This window comes from Notamacropus eugenii, chromosome 4 (assembly GCF_028372415.1).
Source record: "Notamacropus eugenii isolate mMacEug1 chromosome 4, mMacEug1.pri_v2, whole genome shotgun sequence".
Taxonomy (NCBI): domain Eukaryota; kingdom Metazoa; phylum Chordata; class Mammalia; order Diprotodontia; family Macropodidae; genus Notamacropus; species Notamacropus eugenii.
The window spans coordinates 279972729-279991430 of NC_092875.1; the positions used below are offsets into that span (position 1 = coordinate 279972729).

Here is an 18702-nt window from a genome sequence, read left to right on the forward strand (position 1 = left end):
TTGGCATTTTATTTTCCCACTTCCTAAAGAAGCAGTTGAAATTCCTGGTGTGTGTTTTTAGTAGCCAAACCCTGCTGGCATAGATGTTTGGCTCATTAAAAGATGTGTAACTCATGTCAACTACATAATCATTTTTAAGCATTGAAGGAATTTTCCATGATCCTTGCATGATCCAAGAAGTACTATGCAATTGTTCACCAAAAGATAAGAAATCCTTTATTTTATATTCTCCTTATCTGACTTTGTATTTCTGAATAAATGGAAATATATTTATACTTTTATTTTCCCCTTGTTTTTGATTCTGTTTTTCATTTTGTTTTTTCTTGGTCGGGAGACATGTTTAAAGCTGTAAAAACCTTAAGGAGATGTTTGCTAAGTGAAATCTATAAAAGAGTTTCTTCTTCTGCAAAACGAGGAGATATTCGACAAAGTGATCTCCAAAGTTCTTTGTAGTTCTACATTTCTGTGGCTCTTAGAATTGGTTTCACAGCAAGGCTTTATGATTCTGTTAATTCTCACCTTTGTTAGTTGAGAAATCTGATAATTCTTTTCCCAACCTCACTCATCCTATGAGAGACACATAGAGAAAGGTTCTACAATTCACTTTTCACATAATGTTAAGCAGAGTACTATAGTGGAAATTCATGTTACTGAGACTTATTATATTCACTAGGTATATAGTAGGGCACTTAACTTGTTTTCCCTGGAATACATAGCTAAAGCAGTTGTCAAATAGATAACCAAGGAGCATTTTATGATATGGTATCCTTAGTATTTATCATTTTTTCCTTATCCTTTTACTTCTTGTCTAAAAGTGATTTCAGAAGTTTTACAAATTAGGATGATTTAAGACTTAACCATATTTTTATTTAAAACTCTAATTAAGCATAAATATCACTTTAAGTATTTGTATCCTTTCCAAAGTGCAACTTTTAAGGGAAATCATTTCAAGACACCATTATTAACTGGCATTTTAATCTTCTTTTATTTGTTTCCTCTTTAGTCAAACATTGCAGTTTATTCTAATATGCTGGCTGTGTTTCCTCATACCTGATATAATTTTTAGGGTGGGGGGAGGATCTTTCAAACTTTCATGGTTATTAGTAAGGTAGGTTTTTACAAAATTTTGAACTTGGCAGCCACCAAATAAAATAAGCAGCCTATACATTCTAGAATCAAATTTATTTTCAAGCATACAATAAACAACATGTTAACTTTCAAAGTTGCCTGCTTGTCAATGATTCTCTTTGGCCTTTAGTCCTCTTTTCATTTTTATTGAGGAGTAATTCTATCCTGAATCCCCTTCCTTATCCTACTCTCCCATCCTTGGAAAAAGAAAAAGATAAGGGAAATATTTGTAACAAATATGCATAATCAAAAGTAGCCAATTTTCACATCGGCTTGGTCCAAAAGTGTATTCCTCATTCTGCACCTTGAATACGTTGCCTTTCTTTTAGGAGGTGGATAGCATACTTCATGATTCGTCCTCTGGACTCATGGATGATTGTTATGTGGTTAGAGTTCTTAAGTCTTTCAAAGTTGTTTTTCTTTGCATTGTTGTTGTTGTTATAGAAATTGTTCTCCTAACTTTACTCTGTATTAGTTCATATGAGTCTTCTCAGGTTTCTCTAAAACTGGCCCTTTTGTCATTTTTTATGGGATAATAATATTCCATTACATTCCCAGTCCATAATTTGTTCAGTCATTCTACAGTAGATATGCACTTTGCTTCTAGTTCTTTGCACTACAAAAAATTTCCATGACTATTTTTATAATATATAGGTCTTGTATATCTTTTTGTTATTATTTTTATCTTTGACTTATTGGCAAAAGGTATTTCTTGGTTGTTGCTTTTAAAAAAATAACAAAGTATTTTCTCAAAAGTATAGGGTAAAATAAGTACATTTTATATGAAGAGAACTTCACCTTTTGTATTCTGGACCAGTCTTCCACCCCTAGGTAACCAAGAACTTCAAGAATCAAAGTTTAAAGAATTTTGGTTTGTAAAGGCATATAATTAGCTATATATTTCCTATGCCAAATCAGTGCATTTTCTGGTGAATCACTACTCTTCTTGATGGTTTTTAAGTCATTATCAATTCTAATTTCTAATATTTCAAATCCAGTGGTTATGATCCTGAAAGGGAAAATTAATTTTGAATAAATTAATTTCACTGATCTTTTTAGGTAAACTCAGTTTAAAAGATTTCTCATGCTTTTTTGTGATATTGGTTTCTGTTTTACTTTGTTTCAAATGCTACATAATACACTTATATATGTAGCACATTTACCAGTAAATTTGCTTAAGTGCTCACCTTATTTTCCTCTGTTTGACTTATGTTTCTGGGGGGAAAAGCCTAGATCAGAAAGGTTATGGTAGTCAGTAACTTAGTGGGGAGAACGCTGACTTCATTTGACAGCTGTCATCTGAAAACCACAGACCTCAAGACCCTTTTAGGTTATAAGTCTGTAATTCTGGCATTGTATTGGGATGCTGTTTACATTTTATATAAAGTAAATCATTGTCTTGTTAGGAATGTTAGAACAGGGCAATATGAGTCTACAAGTTTTGGTCTGACTAGAGTTTCTTGCTGTGGACTTCTGGTCATTTAAGTTTCCGTATGATAATTACCATCCATAATTTAGACTTGCCTACTAAATCATCTTTTAAATTCCTTGAGAATTAATTGTTTTCAAGAGAGTCAATATCATACAATTTTTTATGTCCTTATAAAGGAGAAAAAGTATAAACTTGAAAGATGCATATTAGTCACTTTTCAAAAGTTAATTAGAACCTCCATACAGATTCCATTAATGAAAACTCAGAAAAAAAAATACTAACTAACCACTTTACTGATCCATCTTATTTGAAGAGCCATTGTATAGTAGAAAGAATGTTAGTCTTGGTATTGGAATACCTGGTTTGATTTTTGACTTTGACAGTAACCACGTAATTAAGATGAAATTACTTAGTTTCTCCAAATTCTCATCTGCAAAATGGAGACGATAACAATCTTACTACCCGTTGTAAGAAAAGAAATTTGTGAATTTTAAAGGGCTATTTAAACATGATAAGGAGTTTGCTGGCACACTGCAAAAGTATTATTTGAAGCCAAATGTTCCTTTGAAGTAATTTGAATAAAATGTTACCTATCAAGAGACTACCTGCAAACTATGTGCTACAGACAAGGTGGTGCTGACTACATGACATAGTTGAGACTTTGTTCCATGGAAGTTATTTTCAGTATTGCCTAATTTTATCTAATAAAAGTTTTATGTTCGTACAAATGAGAATAATCTTGTATAAAATCTGTAGCTGGGGTTATTTTTTGTTTTGTTTTGTTTTTTGTACCTAGTCATCAATGGGATCCTATTACATCATTAGTAACCGCTGTGCCTTTGGGTGAATAATGCATCCAGTGATTGAACTTTCTTTGTTATCAACACAGAATTTTGACACAGATCTTCTTCCGTTCAGTGGACATTGAGCCATATTTGTTAGCCTGAATGTGGTATTTAGAAATTTATTTTCTTGACAAATGAAAACTGTCCTTTTAAGTTTTGTTCTGAAGCTTGTATATTTATATTGTTAACCCTAATACAATTATGAGTGTCATTTACTGTCTTCCAAGCTTGTTTTTCATCTCAGCTTTAGACAATGGCAGGTGGATGCCTGTGACATAGTGTGTTACCTGCACATTTGTAGGTTGACTGGAGTGTTCTAATTTCAGATGTAATGACTTCCTTTGATGTTTATAAGAGACTTTCATAAATTTAACGAACTTTGGCTTATCACAGCCCCAGATGATGATGCTTGCTCATCTGATGACACTACTCAGGGGAATAAGGTTAAGGACATGGCTGTTGGTAACTAGAGCATTTTCAGGGTTTTAGTTCAGCAGATGGGCTGCTGGGCTAGATTCATGCATCTGCCTGCCTGCTGTGGCAGCTGCTGCTGCTGCTGCTGCTGCATGTTGTATGTTCTTTTGTTCTGTTTCATCCAAGAATGGAACACTAGGAAGTGTAGTGAATGGATTAATTTAAGCTTAAGGTTAGTGTTTTGCTTCTGATGGAAGCTAATGAGTTTCTGTAGTTCAGTCAGTGGGATAAATTAGTATTGTTTGAATTAAACCAAATTCAAATGTGTTAAGTCTTGACAGTTTTCAATGTTCATTTCTAATTTTGTGTCTGTTTTGTCTCCCTTCTCTTATTTTTCCAGGACTTATAATCAGACTTTGCTTGACACTGCATGGTTCAAGAGAATTAAGGAAATATGGAATGACATGAAGAAGATTAGTTAAGGATTAAAGGCCTTGTTGACAAACACCTCAGTGAAGTGGTGAAGCTCAGACTAGCTCTTTCCAGTTGTAGCTCTGAGGAGCCGTGCGTGTGTTGGAAGAAGATGGCGGATCCAGGAATGATGAGTCTTTTTGGAGAGGATGGAAATATTTTCAGTGAAGGGCTGGAAGGCCTTGGAGAATGTGGTTACCCTGAAAATCCAGTCAATCCTATGGGTCAGCAAATGCCTCTAGACCAAGGTTTTGCCTCTTTGCAGTCCTCTCTTCATCATCCCCCTACTAATCAAAATCAAGCAAAGTTGACCCATTTTGATCACTATAATCAGTATGAACAGCAAAAGATGCATCTGATGGATCAGCCTAACAGAATGATGAGTAATGCCCCTGGGAATGGTATAGCTTCTCCTCACTCACAGTATCACAACCCTCCAGTTCCTCAGGTTCCTCATGGTGGCAGTAGTGGTGGTCAGATGGGAGTTTATCCTGGCATGCAGAATGAAAGACATGGACAGCCTTTTGTGGACAGTGGCTCTATGTGGGGACCACGGGCTGTTCAAGTGCCAGACCAGATAAGAGCCCCTTACCAGCAACAGCAGCAACCGCCCCAGCCACCACAGAATCCATCTGGACCCCCTGGACAGGGCCATCCTCCACACATGCAACAGATGGGAAACTATATGGCTCGTGGTGATTTTTCAATGCAACAGCATGGTCAGCCACAACAGAGAATGAACCAATTTTCTCAAGGTCAAGAAGGCCTTAATCAGGGAAATCCCTTTATTGCCACCTCAGGACCTGGCCACTTGTCTCATGTGCCCCAACAGAATCCCAGCATGGCACCTTCTTTACGTCACTCAGTCCAACAGTTTCATCACCATCCCCCCACTGCTCTCCATGGAGAATCAGTTGCTCACAGTCCCAGATTCTCCCCTAATCCTCCTCAACAAGGGGCTGTTAGGCCACAAACCCTTAATTTTAGTTCTCGGAGCCAGACAGTACCCTCACCTACTATAAACAACTCAGGGCAGTATTCTCGATATCCTTACAGTAACCTAAATCAGGGATTAGTTAACAATACAGGGATGAATCAAAATTTAGGCCTTACAAATAACACTCCAATGAATCCGTCTGTACCAAGATACCCAAATGCTGTAGGATTTCCATCAAACAGTGGTCAAGGACTAATGCACCAGCAGCCCATTCACCCCAGTGGCTCACTTAACCAAATGAACACACAAACTATGCATCCTTCACAGCCTCAGGGAACTTATGCCTCTCCACCTCCCATGTCACCCATGAAAGCAATGAGTAATCCAGCAGGTACCCCTCCTCCACAAGTAAGGCCTGGTAGTGCTGGAATACCCATGGAAGTTGGCAATTATCCAAATATTCCCCACCCTCAGCCATCACACCAGCCCCCTGGTACCATGGGAATTGGACAGAGGAATATGGGCCCCAGAAACATGCAACAGTCTCGTCCATTTATGAGCATGTCCTCAACACCACGGGAAATTAGCGGGCACATGAGACCAAATGGTTGTCCTGGTGTTGGCCTCGCAGATCCCCAAGCAATACAAGATCGATTGCTACCTGGCCAACAACATCCTGGTCAGCCCCCATCTTTTCAACAGTTGCCAACCTGTCCTCCAATGCAGCCCCACCCAGGGATGCATCATCAGTCTTCACCACCACCACATCCACATCACCAGCCTTGGGCACAGCTTCACCAGTCACCCCAGAACACCCCTCAGAAAGTGCCTGTCCATCAAGTAAGTGACTTCTCAACCTGTATTTATTGAAATAGGAAATTAAGCACACCTTCCATCTTGTCTCATGTAACCTGTCTTCTTGTCTAATGTAACTCTCCCTTAAATGAGAAGAGAGCTTTGCCTTTCCAGTGCTTTGCACAGTTCATGGCACACAGTAGGCACTTAATAAGTGTTTATGGATTTCAGTTGTAGCTTCCTTGGTTTATGTTTGCAAGCTGTTTGCTCAATAAATCAAAACAGTTTCTCAGGTTTAAGTAGTAAGTTTTGTAAGATAGTTTCCTCACAATAACTAACTCTATGATGTTGCTGATAAGAGGTATTATTTTATTTATTACATAGTTGAGGAAACTGAGGCTCAGAGCAGTTAAGTGATTAACCTATTGCCACTCAACTGGAATTTTAATCTGTTAGCTCCTCTTCTCCAACTGGGAGGCAACAAGGGAGAAGGAGAAGTATGGAGAGGTGTGAATTAAAGAGAAGAAAGAAACAAAATAAAAAGAATTACAGTTCGTATTTAAAACATACTTGTTGATTGATTGTGGTTCATTTAAACAAAGTTTTGCTAGCTTTAATTTTACTTAGTTATCCTTTTTCTTTATGATGATGCATTTTTTCAGAAATTGCCAAATACTCGTCCTTGCTTTTTATAGGTGATTACACCATCTCTTTTGCGTTTGTGTGCACTTAAATTGCAGATATCAGAAGGCCAAAATAAACTATGCTGCAGTGTGTTTTAATTCATGCAGATTTGGTTCCTAAGCTTTGAAAAAAAGTCTTTCTTGGTAAAATTGTCTTTCAACTATGGATTTTTTTTCATGCATTGTATTTTATGAAAGTTGCTAACCAAATAATGCATTCAGTAAAAGAATAGATCTAGATCTCAAGTTTTGTAAATAAACAAAAACTTCTTCCCAATCTAAATTGTGCACCTATATTTTAACAAATGTCAAAACATCTAAGTGAACAGAGTTCTCTCGCAGTATTGTTGAGTAATGGTTTTTAGAAATATCCATACTTGCTACCTATACCACTCATTTGGCACTTAATCATAAATTGATCTGTGTAGAGGCAGGTTGGATGATAGGGCCTGGAGGATGGGATTCAGTGTTAGGATAGATGATGATGCCTAATGGGTCTCTCTTTCACCAGAAGGAATGGAGTTGTGACCTTCACCTTGTTCTGGGTATTTAGGGAATGATGGATCTTCCTACCTCCGTGGATGTAATAAAGTATTTAGGTTCTTTGGTTTTTCTTAATTTTCAGGGATGTCCATGATCCAGAAGTTGCAGTATCTTGACTTGTAAAGTCAGTGGATGGTGTAGTGGAAGGACCACTTGACTTGGAGACAAGTGAAACTTGAGTTGTGACTCGTTAGCTATGGAAGAAAGTCCTTTAACTTTTCTGAGTCTCAGCTTCCTCTTCCTTACAATGGGGATAACAATATCTGTACCATCTGTCTTTCACTGGGTTGTTAGAAGGTTGAAATCATGTGTGTGTGTGTGTGTGTGTGTGCGTGCGTGCGTGTGTATACACACCTTAAAGTTCATAAAATATCAGCTATTATTATTATTCTATTCGATGTATTATTTCTACTACACTTTTTCAAATTCAGAAATTATTTTTAAGTTTGTTTTTCTACTTCTGTATTCTCTGATATTTTAATTTTTGTTGTAGCAAGATTGTCATTGATAGCAACTATAAATTTTCTTCAGGTTTCCTATTATATTCTCCCAGTAGGCCTTTTTAATTTCATTTTAAAAATCATTTAATAATTCTAGCTTTAGTTCCTGGATAGACTCTTTTAATTGCTCTCATGATATGTGTACCTGTGTTAATTCTTAAATTCTTTAAATGTCAGTTATCCATTTCACTTTGGACTCTCTTTCATTGCTTCTTTTTCCCATTTGCATTACTACTTTTACTATAGGTATTGCATTTACTATGTATATTTTAAAAATATATGTGTATGTGCGTATCTATCTATCCCTCTAACTATCTATGTTTCTTGGCCCTAGTTTTCATTCTGCTTTTTTGGGGGAGGGTTGGGGAGAAGAGGAAGGTGAGTATACTGGTTATCTTGTGGCTTTTTTTGCAGTGTTTCTTTACTTTAGTATTTTTCTTGTAGCTTTATGAGAAGGGTATTGAGGAACCTACTTCCACTAGAAAGTCTTATTCTGCCATACTGACTGAGAAGATGGCAGAGGCTGTGCTGTTTGTATCTCCAGTACCTAGCACATAGTAAGTGATTAATAAATGCTATCTTATTAACTGAATTGAAGGCAGACTAGGCAAAGTAATAAATGGAGAGACATAAATGGAGAGTGCAAGGGATAAATGGAGGTGCAAGATATTGGAGGAAACACCTCCAAAGCTTCTGAATTTCTTGGACAATCAATGTGTGGTTGATAGAAGTAGGGGAAAATTAATTTGGGGCTGAAAAATTCCTTTTTAGACATGAACTTGTTGCTTTTCAGGTTACATTTTAGTGAAAATGTCATGTTGCTATCTGAAATTAGAGGAATGGGGGATCTAGGAATAGATTTTGGAGTTATTTGCATAGAGGGGATAAAGGGATGAATTTTCTAAAGGACAAAGTATGGTCAAAGATTAGAGGGCTCTCCCCAGCCCTGCAAGCCTGAACCTTGCAGCTGACTCACAATTAGAGGGTAAGAGGATAAAGAATTGGTGGAGACAGTAGTTAGGTAAAAGAATATTTTTATATTGCCACAGAGACTAAGTGCAAAGATATTAAAAATGAATAGGTAGTCAATCATTAGAGCTTTCCAAAAAGTCATTGATTTCCCTTGTGGAAGTAGTGATTTTCTTGTCACTAGAGGTTTCCATACAGATTTACAGATATTGTTAAGTTGGTGGGTGTTGGATGACTTTTTTCATTTCTTCCAAATTTCCCTACTAGTGGCTATGATTCTAAAGGAGGAGTACCAAGTAAATGTCATTAAATTAGATCATAGGATGCAAAGCAAATGTAGCTACTTTTATTGGTTTTACCTTGAATTTAGATTTTAGGTCTGATTTTCTTTCCTGACAGAAAATATTCAAACTCCACTAAAAGCCAACAAATTTGTTTTCATGTCATATAGGGGAGATCTTAGGTTTTTTAAGAAGACTTTATTTCCAGACATCTTTCCTATCTAACTCTCTAGAAATTCTGCCATTTATAGTGAAAAGTATCAAGTGAACCTGCCTTTTTTAGTGGTATAGGTAAGTCAGTCAGTCAGTAAACATTTATTAAGCCCCTGCTTATGCCAGGCAGGCAGCTAGGTGGTCCAGTGGATAAGAGTGTTGGACCTGGAGTCAGGAAGACTCATCTTCCTGAGTTCAAATGGTCTTAGATACTTAATAGCTGTGCAACCCTGGGCAAATCATTTAACTTTGTTTGCCTCAGTTTTCTCATCTTTAAAATGATCTGGAGAAGGAAATGGCAAACCACTCCAGTATCTTTGCCAATAAAATCCTGAATGGCATCACAAAGCATCAGACACTACTGAAATGACTAAGCACCAAAACGTGTCAGGCACTGTGATAAACTCTAAGGATACAAAACGAGAGAAAAGATAACTCTTACCCTCAAGTATCTCACAATCTGGGTGCAGATTTATGGGGAATCATAAAAGTGTTAAAAGTTGGAAGGGACTTTAGAGATCATTTAGTCCAATCCCCTTTTCTTGTAGATGATAAAATAGAAGCTCAGGGAAATTAAAAAAACTACTTTTCCATGGTCCTGTGGTTAGATAGGTGATAGACTGACTGTATTTACTTGAACTGACTTCCTGACTTTTCTTACTATACCATGAGACATTTCAAATTCACTATGATTTGTGATTCAGAGTCAACGCATGATTGTAACTATAAGAGATAGAAATGATTGTTGTCCTTCATTCTCAAGAGGACCAAAATGATATTACCATGATAATGCGAAGTTTCAGTGTGTATGACTGTGGCTGATCAGACCAATACAACCTGGGAATGCTGTATCACAGATTGGGCACAGATAGTCTGTGTGAACATTTGGGATGGTTACTCCAAATCTGCACATCCTACGTTTCCTTTGTGTTATCTCAATTCTGCTTTGCTCATAGAGACACTGTGCCAATGTCTTTGGTGTCCCAGAATCAAATCCAAAGATCTTGAAAGAGATCTTGAGAGTGTCCTTGTATTGATTCTTCTGACCACCATGTGATCGCCTCCCCCATGCAAGTTCTCCATAAAATAGTCTTTTTGGCAAGCATACATTTTGCATTTGAACAACGTGGCCAGCCCATTAGAGTTGTGCTCTCTGAAGCTCTATGAATGCTTGGCAGTTTAGTTCAAGGAAGGATTTCAGTGTCTGTTACCTTATCCTGCCAGGTAATCTTCAGAATATTCCTAAGACAGCTCAAATGGAAGTGATTCAGTTTCTTGGCATAGCATTGGTAGACTGTCCATGTTTCACAAGCATGCAACAATGAGGTCAGCACAATGGTTCTGTAGACTTTCAGTTTGGTAGTCAGTCTAATACCTCTTCTCTCCCAAACTTTTCTTTTGAGCCTCCCAAACATTGACCTATGCGTGGCAATAGGCAATGCGGTGTGTCAACCTCATTGTCAATGTGTACATCCCTGGAAAGTACACTACCAAGGCAATTGAACTTATTCACAGCATTCAAAACTTCTCCATTTGTTGTAACTAATGTTTCCACGTATGGATAGTGTGGTGGTGGCTGATGGAGCATCTGTGTTTTCTTGATGTTAATTTTTAGGCCAAAATTAGCACAGGCAGCAGAGAATTGATCCATACTTTGTTGCATCTCAGCTTCAGAGGCTGCATTGAGTGCACAATCATCTGCAAACAGAAAATCATGCACCAACACTCCTTCCACTTTGGCCTTGGCTTGTAGCCTTTTCAAACTGAAGAACTTACCATCAGTATGGTAGTTGACTTTGATGCCGTGTTCATTCTCACTGACAGCATTTGACAGCATGGCTGAAAACATCATGCTAAAAAACATGGGCACAAACCCACAGCCCTGTTTCACTCCATTGGTGACTGGGAGGGCACAAGAGCTTTGTCCATTATCCAGAACCTGGGCAAACATGCCATCATGAAATTGACGTACAATGCTGATGAACTTCTGTGGGCAATCAAATTTTGATATAATTTTCCATAAGCCGTCACGACTAACAGTGTTCAGAGGCCTTGGTCAGATCCACAAATGTGGTGTACAGACCTCTGTTCTGCTCCTGGCATTTCTCCTGGTGTTGTCAGGCAGCAAACATCATATTGACTGTTCTTCTGCCCTTTCTGAAGCCACACTGGCTCTCAGGTATATGACCATCTGCCAGGTGAAGGATCAACCTATTAAGGAGGACTCTAGCAAGAATCTTGCCAGCAATGACTAAGAGAGAGACCCCCCCTGTGATTGTTGCAGGACAGTCTATTCCCTTTACAGAGATGGACAACGGAGGTATCCTTGAGATAGAAATAAGAAGATATTGCATATGCATAATAGAAATACAGTATATTGAAATGGAGTGGCCGAAACATGTAAAAAATGCAAAGGTGAAATTTTTTTTACTATTGAATTTTATTGTTTTTACTATTGCTTTTAAAAGCTACCTCTAGGAAAAATACTTTATAGTTTAATTGGAAAAGAGTTAAATCATGCACACTTCATGGAGTACCTAGTATCCTTTACATGATTTTGCATTGTAAAGCGGTGGATTATCTGATGGTCTAATAGAAGTATTTTCTGTCCACTGTTGGCATTGGAGGCCCTTCGGGAGCAGTTATTTTCACCTTTAGCACGATTTTGTGGGGTCATCCCACAGGCACATAAATTATTTAGTTCAAATTAATATCACTGTCTTACAGTACATTTACTAATATTTTCATTGTGTTGCAAAGGAAAAAAAAACATGAAAAAATGTGTTTACAATTCTTTTCCAACTATCAAGAACCTATGAGTCTGTATTTAATATTAAATGCATTTCATATTTGTCATCTGTTACAATTTATTCTAATAAAAAGAACTTTTAGTTTTGATTATTGAGTTTAGAAGTTCACAGTTGAGCATTTCATGTTCAAAGATAGATACTAGGAAAATAATTTTGTATTCAAGGGAATTACAAATTCTGAGGTTTCAGAACTCTATAAAACACCAATTTTCATTTAGCAACAAAAAAGCTCTTTTAAAAACCTAACAAAACACTCAAAGTACCATACACATTTTACCCATTTGCTAAATACTGACTGAAAAAAATGAATGAATGTATCAGTGAGAACACACTTTACCTCCTCAAGTTTTCACTCAAAACAAATGAAAGGGGAGGAAAGTAAATCTAGGGCTAAATCAGCCATGCATTAAATCTGGAAACAGTTTAAGTGCTTGCTATGAAGGTGCCTACAAACTAAATGAGAAACATACCTTAATATCGTTGACTAGGTTTATTTCTCATTTTATGATTTGTTGATTATTGCTTTGTGCTGTAGTAGGCACTGGGCGTGCAAATACTTTGGCTGAGACAGTTTCCTATTTCTAAGGAGCTTATATTCTAACAAGAGAGATAATAAGGACATATAGAATATATAGAATAAATGTAAAGAAAATTCTGTGTAGAGTAGATATAAAGAAGATAAATGCAACATAGTTGAATATAAGGTAGTTTGAGAGGGAGAACACAAACAGTGGAAGGAATTAGAAGAGGCTTTATGTAGAATAAGTTTGTGGGTTTTTTCTTTTTTTTTTTTCAAGTATGATTCAGTCAGCATTCAGAGTTCATCAGTTCCCTTTCTGGAAGGATATAGCATTATTCATCACAGATCCTCTGTAATTATCTTGGATCTGTGTGTTGATCAGAGTAACCAAGTCTTTCACGGTTGATCATCCTTATTATATTGCTATAGAAAAGGTACTCTTAAGCACTTTTTTTGTGGTCATGGACCCCTTTAGCAGTCTGGGGAAACCTATGGATACCTTCTCAGAATAATGTTTTTAAATGCATAAAATAAAACACAGGATTACAAGGTAAGCAAATTGTATTGAGATTGTCATATATATCTATATCTAATATAGATATATTTATATACACACACACACATATACACACATGCATACATGTGTGTGTGTACTTTAAGCTGAGATGTAAGAGACCTAGATGTAGAAGGTGGTACTTGAGCTAAGTTAGCTTTGAAAGAAAAAAGAGATTCTCTGAGATGGAAGTAAAGAGAAGATCCATTCTAGGCATGGGGAATGAGCCAGTGCCAAGCCACAGAAGATAGAAAATGATGAGTCACGTGAGGAACAGAGAGGAGGCCAGTTTGGCTGAGTCACATAATTAAGAGGGAGAGTAATGTGAAGGTTGGAAAGATAAGTTGGGAGGTTGTGAAGGGATCTTAAAGCTTAATAGGAATTTTTATTTTCTAGTAGCAGTAGGAAAACACAAGTTTTTTGATTGGGGGATTGTCATAATCAGATCTGCACTTAAGGGAAATATCTTTGGCAGTGTAGTAGTGGGGAGAGACCTATGGCATGAACACTAATACAGACATCATTGCAATTATCTAGGTGAGAAGTAATGAGGGCTTTTGAAACAAGAGGGTAATAGAAGGAGAAGAGAGGATTTTCTAGGACAGAGAGTCTTGTGGGACACCCATGGTTAGTGGAAACTGGCTGAAGGTCCAAGAAAGGAAACTGAGTGGTGGTGTCACAAAAACCTAAAGAGAAGAGATTGATCCCAGGGTTGATAAAGGAGAAAAGGTTGATCACAATGTCCATGGCCACATAAAGGTCAAGAAGGATGAGGATTGAGAAAAGGCAAAGATTTGGCAAAAAAGAGAGCAATGTTGGTTGAATGATGAAGCTTCAAGTCAGACTGAAGAGAGTTAGTTAAGAAGAGAGTGAGAGAAGAGGAAGTGTGATTGAGTGCTAAAATGAGAGGGGCAGATGAAGGTTTTGAAAGTTCAGGGAAGGGGATAAATCAAGGCTGGAATTGTGGAGGAATCTCTTAGTCCTGGGAGAGACTAAATCTGAGCTAGTCTCAGAATGATGAGTAGGATTTAGCCTCATAGGTAGAAAGAGGAACAGCATTCCAGATGGGGAAGTAGGTGTGGAGCAAATGTTTAGACTTGATACCAAATTTTTTAGTGTTCAGATAATGGTATAGTGCAATGTAAAAGCAGTAGATCCTTGGGACAGAAAATTGAACTGGTAAAGTGAAGGCAGATTGTTAACAACGTTGAATAGCTAGTTGATTTTGGTGTTGAAGAACCACCTAAGGCTAAATTAATGTTTTCGCCATGGATTAAATCAGAACTTTTAGAGAGAAGTAGCTGTATTTTAGACATTTACTTTATCTTCTGAGTCCTATCTTTCTCTTCTATTCCTAGTGTGCCCTTATTCTAAAATGCTCTTCTGATTTGTAAGTCCATATTTTTACCTCATTTTAGAATGTATTTTACAAGTTTGCTCAAACTGATTTTTCTATAATAGGCATGTTGGTTCCTAAACCAAGCTAATGCATATGTCTAATGTGAAATGTTAACTTAATTTTTAGAGAAGGAAAATAAAAGAAATGTAAATTTAAATGTTTGGTAGAAAATAAATTAATGAGATGTGTGAAATTATTTTCTTGATTTTTTTTTTTTTTTGCAATTTCACAATGCACTCAACTTTCTACTTTCTGTACTAATGAAGGGGAATAAAGATAATTCAAATGAAATAAACTAAGAATTTTTATTTTTCTTTGAAATGAATTCATTATGTTTTCAGCAATTATGCTCACCTTTTTACTTTAATGTTATTAAAATTGTCATTCCTTGATGGCATACTATAAAGTATCTCCAATTCATGCCCCTTCTAAATAGGCAAAAAAACCCCCAAACAAACCCAATCACATAAATGGTATATTTCAGTCTTTTTAAGAAATTTAAGTGGAATTTTAGTTTTCGTTGTTCAAAATTTACATTAAAGCCATGTTCAAAATACATCAATAGGAATTAAGAACCTGGAGGGATTTTCAGGTTGCCTTGTTGCCTTAGTCAGACAACATCTAACACCATGTCTGATTCTGGGTGCCATATTTTAATAGGGACGTTGACTAAATGCAGCATATGTGAGGGTAAGAGTTGGAATGGTGAGAAGATTAAACTATACCATTTAAGGATCACTTGAAGGACCTAGAGAAGATAGAGATATGGGCTAAATGATTGCTTTCTCCGAGTACTTGAAATTTTGTCTTATGGCCGGAGGTACTAGACTTGATTTGGAATCAGCGTGGTATAATGTGGTATAGTGGAGTACTGGACTAAGAGTCAGAATGTTTGGTTTTGATTCCTGATTTTTCCACAAATTAGTTATGTGAGTATGAGCAATACACTTAATTTCTTTGCGCCCCAGTTTCCTCAGCTCTAAAATGGGAATAATAATACTGGATCTACCTGTGCAAAGAAGGCACTTGATAACCAGGAAAAGGCTCTATAAATTTGAACTGCTAGAGCTTCCAGCAATGGACAAAAGTTAGAGGGTACAGATGTTAGCTCACTAAGGGGAAAATTTTCCCATTAATTAGAGCTGTTGAAAAATGAAAGAGACTATTTCAGTAGGAATTTCCCCATGCATTTCAGTCTTTAAGAAGAGTCTTGATTAGGAATATTGTGAGGAGGCTTAAAGTTTCAGATAGTTTGGAATGGGATACTATGTGAGATTATTTTCAGCTCTAACACGCCGTGATTCTAGTTTTACAGGTGGGTAAACAGGTCTTAAGAGACTTTAACTTGCTCACAGTCACAGCAGAGTAATGACTGTTTCTGTTGTGTTGGAAAATTTATCCTTCAAATTTTTTAAGACACTGGAATTTGGGAGAATTGTGAGTGGAAGCAGGCTCTCCCTATCACTGTTTTTTAATGATAAGTTAATTTATGCCAATACATTGTGTATGGATACTTTGATATTCAAAATGACATATTGCCATATAAGACAATGTGAAAAAATATTTTTATACATAAGTACTTGTGATTTAATCTGTGTAGATCTTTCCTCTTACTGATAATGTTTACAGGCCCTCTGTACTTTAGCAGACAGACTTCATGATGATTTCTTGTGACTAGAAAAAAATCATTTCCTTGTTTCCATCCGTTACAAAATTATCAAGATTTGTGCTTAGTTGGAAAACCATATATAGGTCATCATGGCAGTTTTGTGAGTGTGTGTCAATTTGGTGAACATATTTAAATGGCATGTTACAAAGATTTCAGAGTTCAAGTTATACTTCATGTGTAAAGAATCGTGAAGGAAAGACAAAATCATGTTCTGCGTGTGTAGGGCATATTTCTGGGTCATAAGGATACAAAGATAAAATTCCCATATATGATGGAATGATGAATTAAGTCCCTATCACATAGCTGAAATTTCAGTGGTATGTATATTGGTACTTTTTGGATATAGTAGTAATATTAAATAACCATATCTAGACTCATTTCTTATACCTGCATTTATGTTTTGTCTTGGAATATTTCCTGCTGCTAAGTAGCAATTTTATTAATCATAGCAACTGCAGAATTTATTTTTAAAAATGGAGAGATTGTTGAGATAGAGATTGTTGTCTGCTTCTTCATGTTTTTGGTAATCATTAAGACTGTTATTTTTCATTAGGAGAGTAACCCTTATTATCCATATCCTACCACTGACATTCTGTGAATATTATGAGTTTATTTATTTACAAATTTGAGTCCCGTTAACTATTCCTTACCTTCCTGAAATTCTCTATTTGTTTATTCAATAATGTATTAAAGTCTAGACACATAGAGTAATTACCAATAGGCAGATCTACTGGCACATGATGTTGAGTATTGCCAGATTGTAATGTAATAATGTAAATCTGGATATGTCCCTTGATCCCTAATGAAGATTATGGACAATGTGAATTTTCATTTCTAACCTTCTTAAAGATCTTCTTAAAGATACGAAGTGTGAAAAGTCAATGTCAGTCAAATAAACGTTACGTGCCGGGCACAACATATAAAGAAACAAAACGCTCCTAATGCCTTTACCACCTCTATTTTCCAGTGCCCCTTTGGAGTGTTTCCAAATTAAGATAGCAGAGCTCACATTTTCATTTGTTTAAGGAGGCTTCGGATGATTGTATAGGTTCATTTGTTGTAGTGGGTGACCAGAGTTTCACAGAATACTTAAAGTTTGCTAGTTGACAACACTTTACTCTTTGAGGATCTGTAGCTAGTTTGTGGTCATGTTTCTCTTTCTAATAGGTTTCACCACATCTCTTACTTACAATGAACCGTAATTGTTGTTGTCTTTCAGGGCCCTTCTTTTGGCTTTTGCTTCTCAGTCTTGATTCTTCAGGCTATTTTTATCAACTTTTTTTTCTGCCTCCTGTTAACCTGTCTCCTGTAATCTTCAGAATATACATTATTATTCTACCACCAGAACAGAATGCTGGAGAGTAGAGTTCCATTTAATATTGCCCCCAGTGGGCATTATTACTAAGTATGGTGTTGCTAGCAAAGGAGAAATTTTGCAATATCTGGTTTTCACTGACATTAGCTAAGTTGAGAATGACACAGACACATTATATGACAGTCTTTTTTTTTTTTTGCAACAGGCTTTTATTTCTGATGGGTACCTTAGCACCATATTTGCCTAAGAAATATTTGTGAGAATAGAGTTTCATATGCCCCCAGGAAGTCCAGGGCATTACTAAAATATCCAAATAGACTTTTAAAACTTATATTCATTTAAAGACCTATTCGGCTGCTGCTTCTTCCATGGAACCTTCCTTGCACCCCTAAAGTAACCTTCAAGGTTTCCCTTTGAGTCAAAAACAGTACTTAATGCTGCTTTTACCATGTATTATTTTGTGTTATAGCTACTTGTTTACATCTGTCTCGAGGATCATTTCTTGTACCTGTTGTGCACAAAGCTTTGTGCCGGGTGGTGGAACAGATCTAAAGTTTAGATAGGTTCATTGCCCTTTATTCACTTTCCTCTACTTCATTGTAAACGTAATGAGAGGCAGGATTATATCTCCTGGTGCCTAGCAAAGTGTTCTGTAAACAGGTGTTAGAAAATGTTTATAATTTAAACAGCATGATCACACATCTTGGGATGGTGGTTTTTTTTTTTTCTTTTTTGAATAGGGAAGGGAGAGGATGGAACAGTAGATATCTATTTTTATGATAATAGTCTATTGTATAGAACTGTAGTATTTAGCAGGTGTGTGTGTGTGTGTGTGTGTATTTTAGGTAATATGTGAGAAGACTTGATCTTTGAAGTGAGGTCTTTACCATTTGTTTTGATATTAAGATCTTATTGAATTAATACCAATCTCCTTTATGCATGTGGGTCAGCTAGGTAGCATAGTAGATAGTGCACTGGGCCTCGAGTCCTGAAGACTCATCTTTGTGAGTTCAAATCCAGTTACTATATGACCCTGGGCAAGTACTCAATCCTGTCTGCCTCAGTTTCCCCAGTTGTAAAATGAGCTGGAGAAAGAAATGGCAAATGACAGCCCAGTATGTCTGCTAAGACACTCCCAGGAGGGGGTTGAGAAGAGTTAGACACAACTGGAAAAGGACTGAACAGCAGCATTATATGTGTGTATATATTTCTCCAAAAAGTAGCT

The 18702-nt window shown here is 36.6% G+C and overlaps 1 protein-coding gene across 3 annotated transcripts in view; it reads left to right on the forward strand.

The window, feature by feature from the left end:
* Nucleotides 1–18702, forward strand: part of CHD7 (chromodomain helicase DNA binding protein 7) — a 233376-nt gene that overhangs the window by 78267 nt on the left and 136407 nt on the right. For all 3 annotated transcript variants that reach the window (XM_072604658.1, XM_072604659.1, XM_072604660.1), the window contains exon 2: nucleotides 4220–6067. In XM_072604658.1, coding sequence (XP_072460759.1) covers nucleotides 4403–6067 — 1665 coding nt within the window. In that variant the 5' untranslated portion in view covers nucleotides 4220–4402. The remainder of the gene's footprint in view (nucleotides 1–4219; nucleotides 6068–18702) is intronic.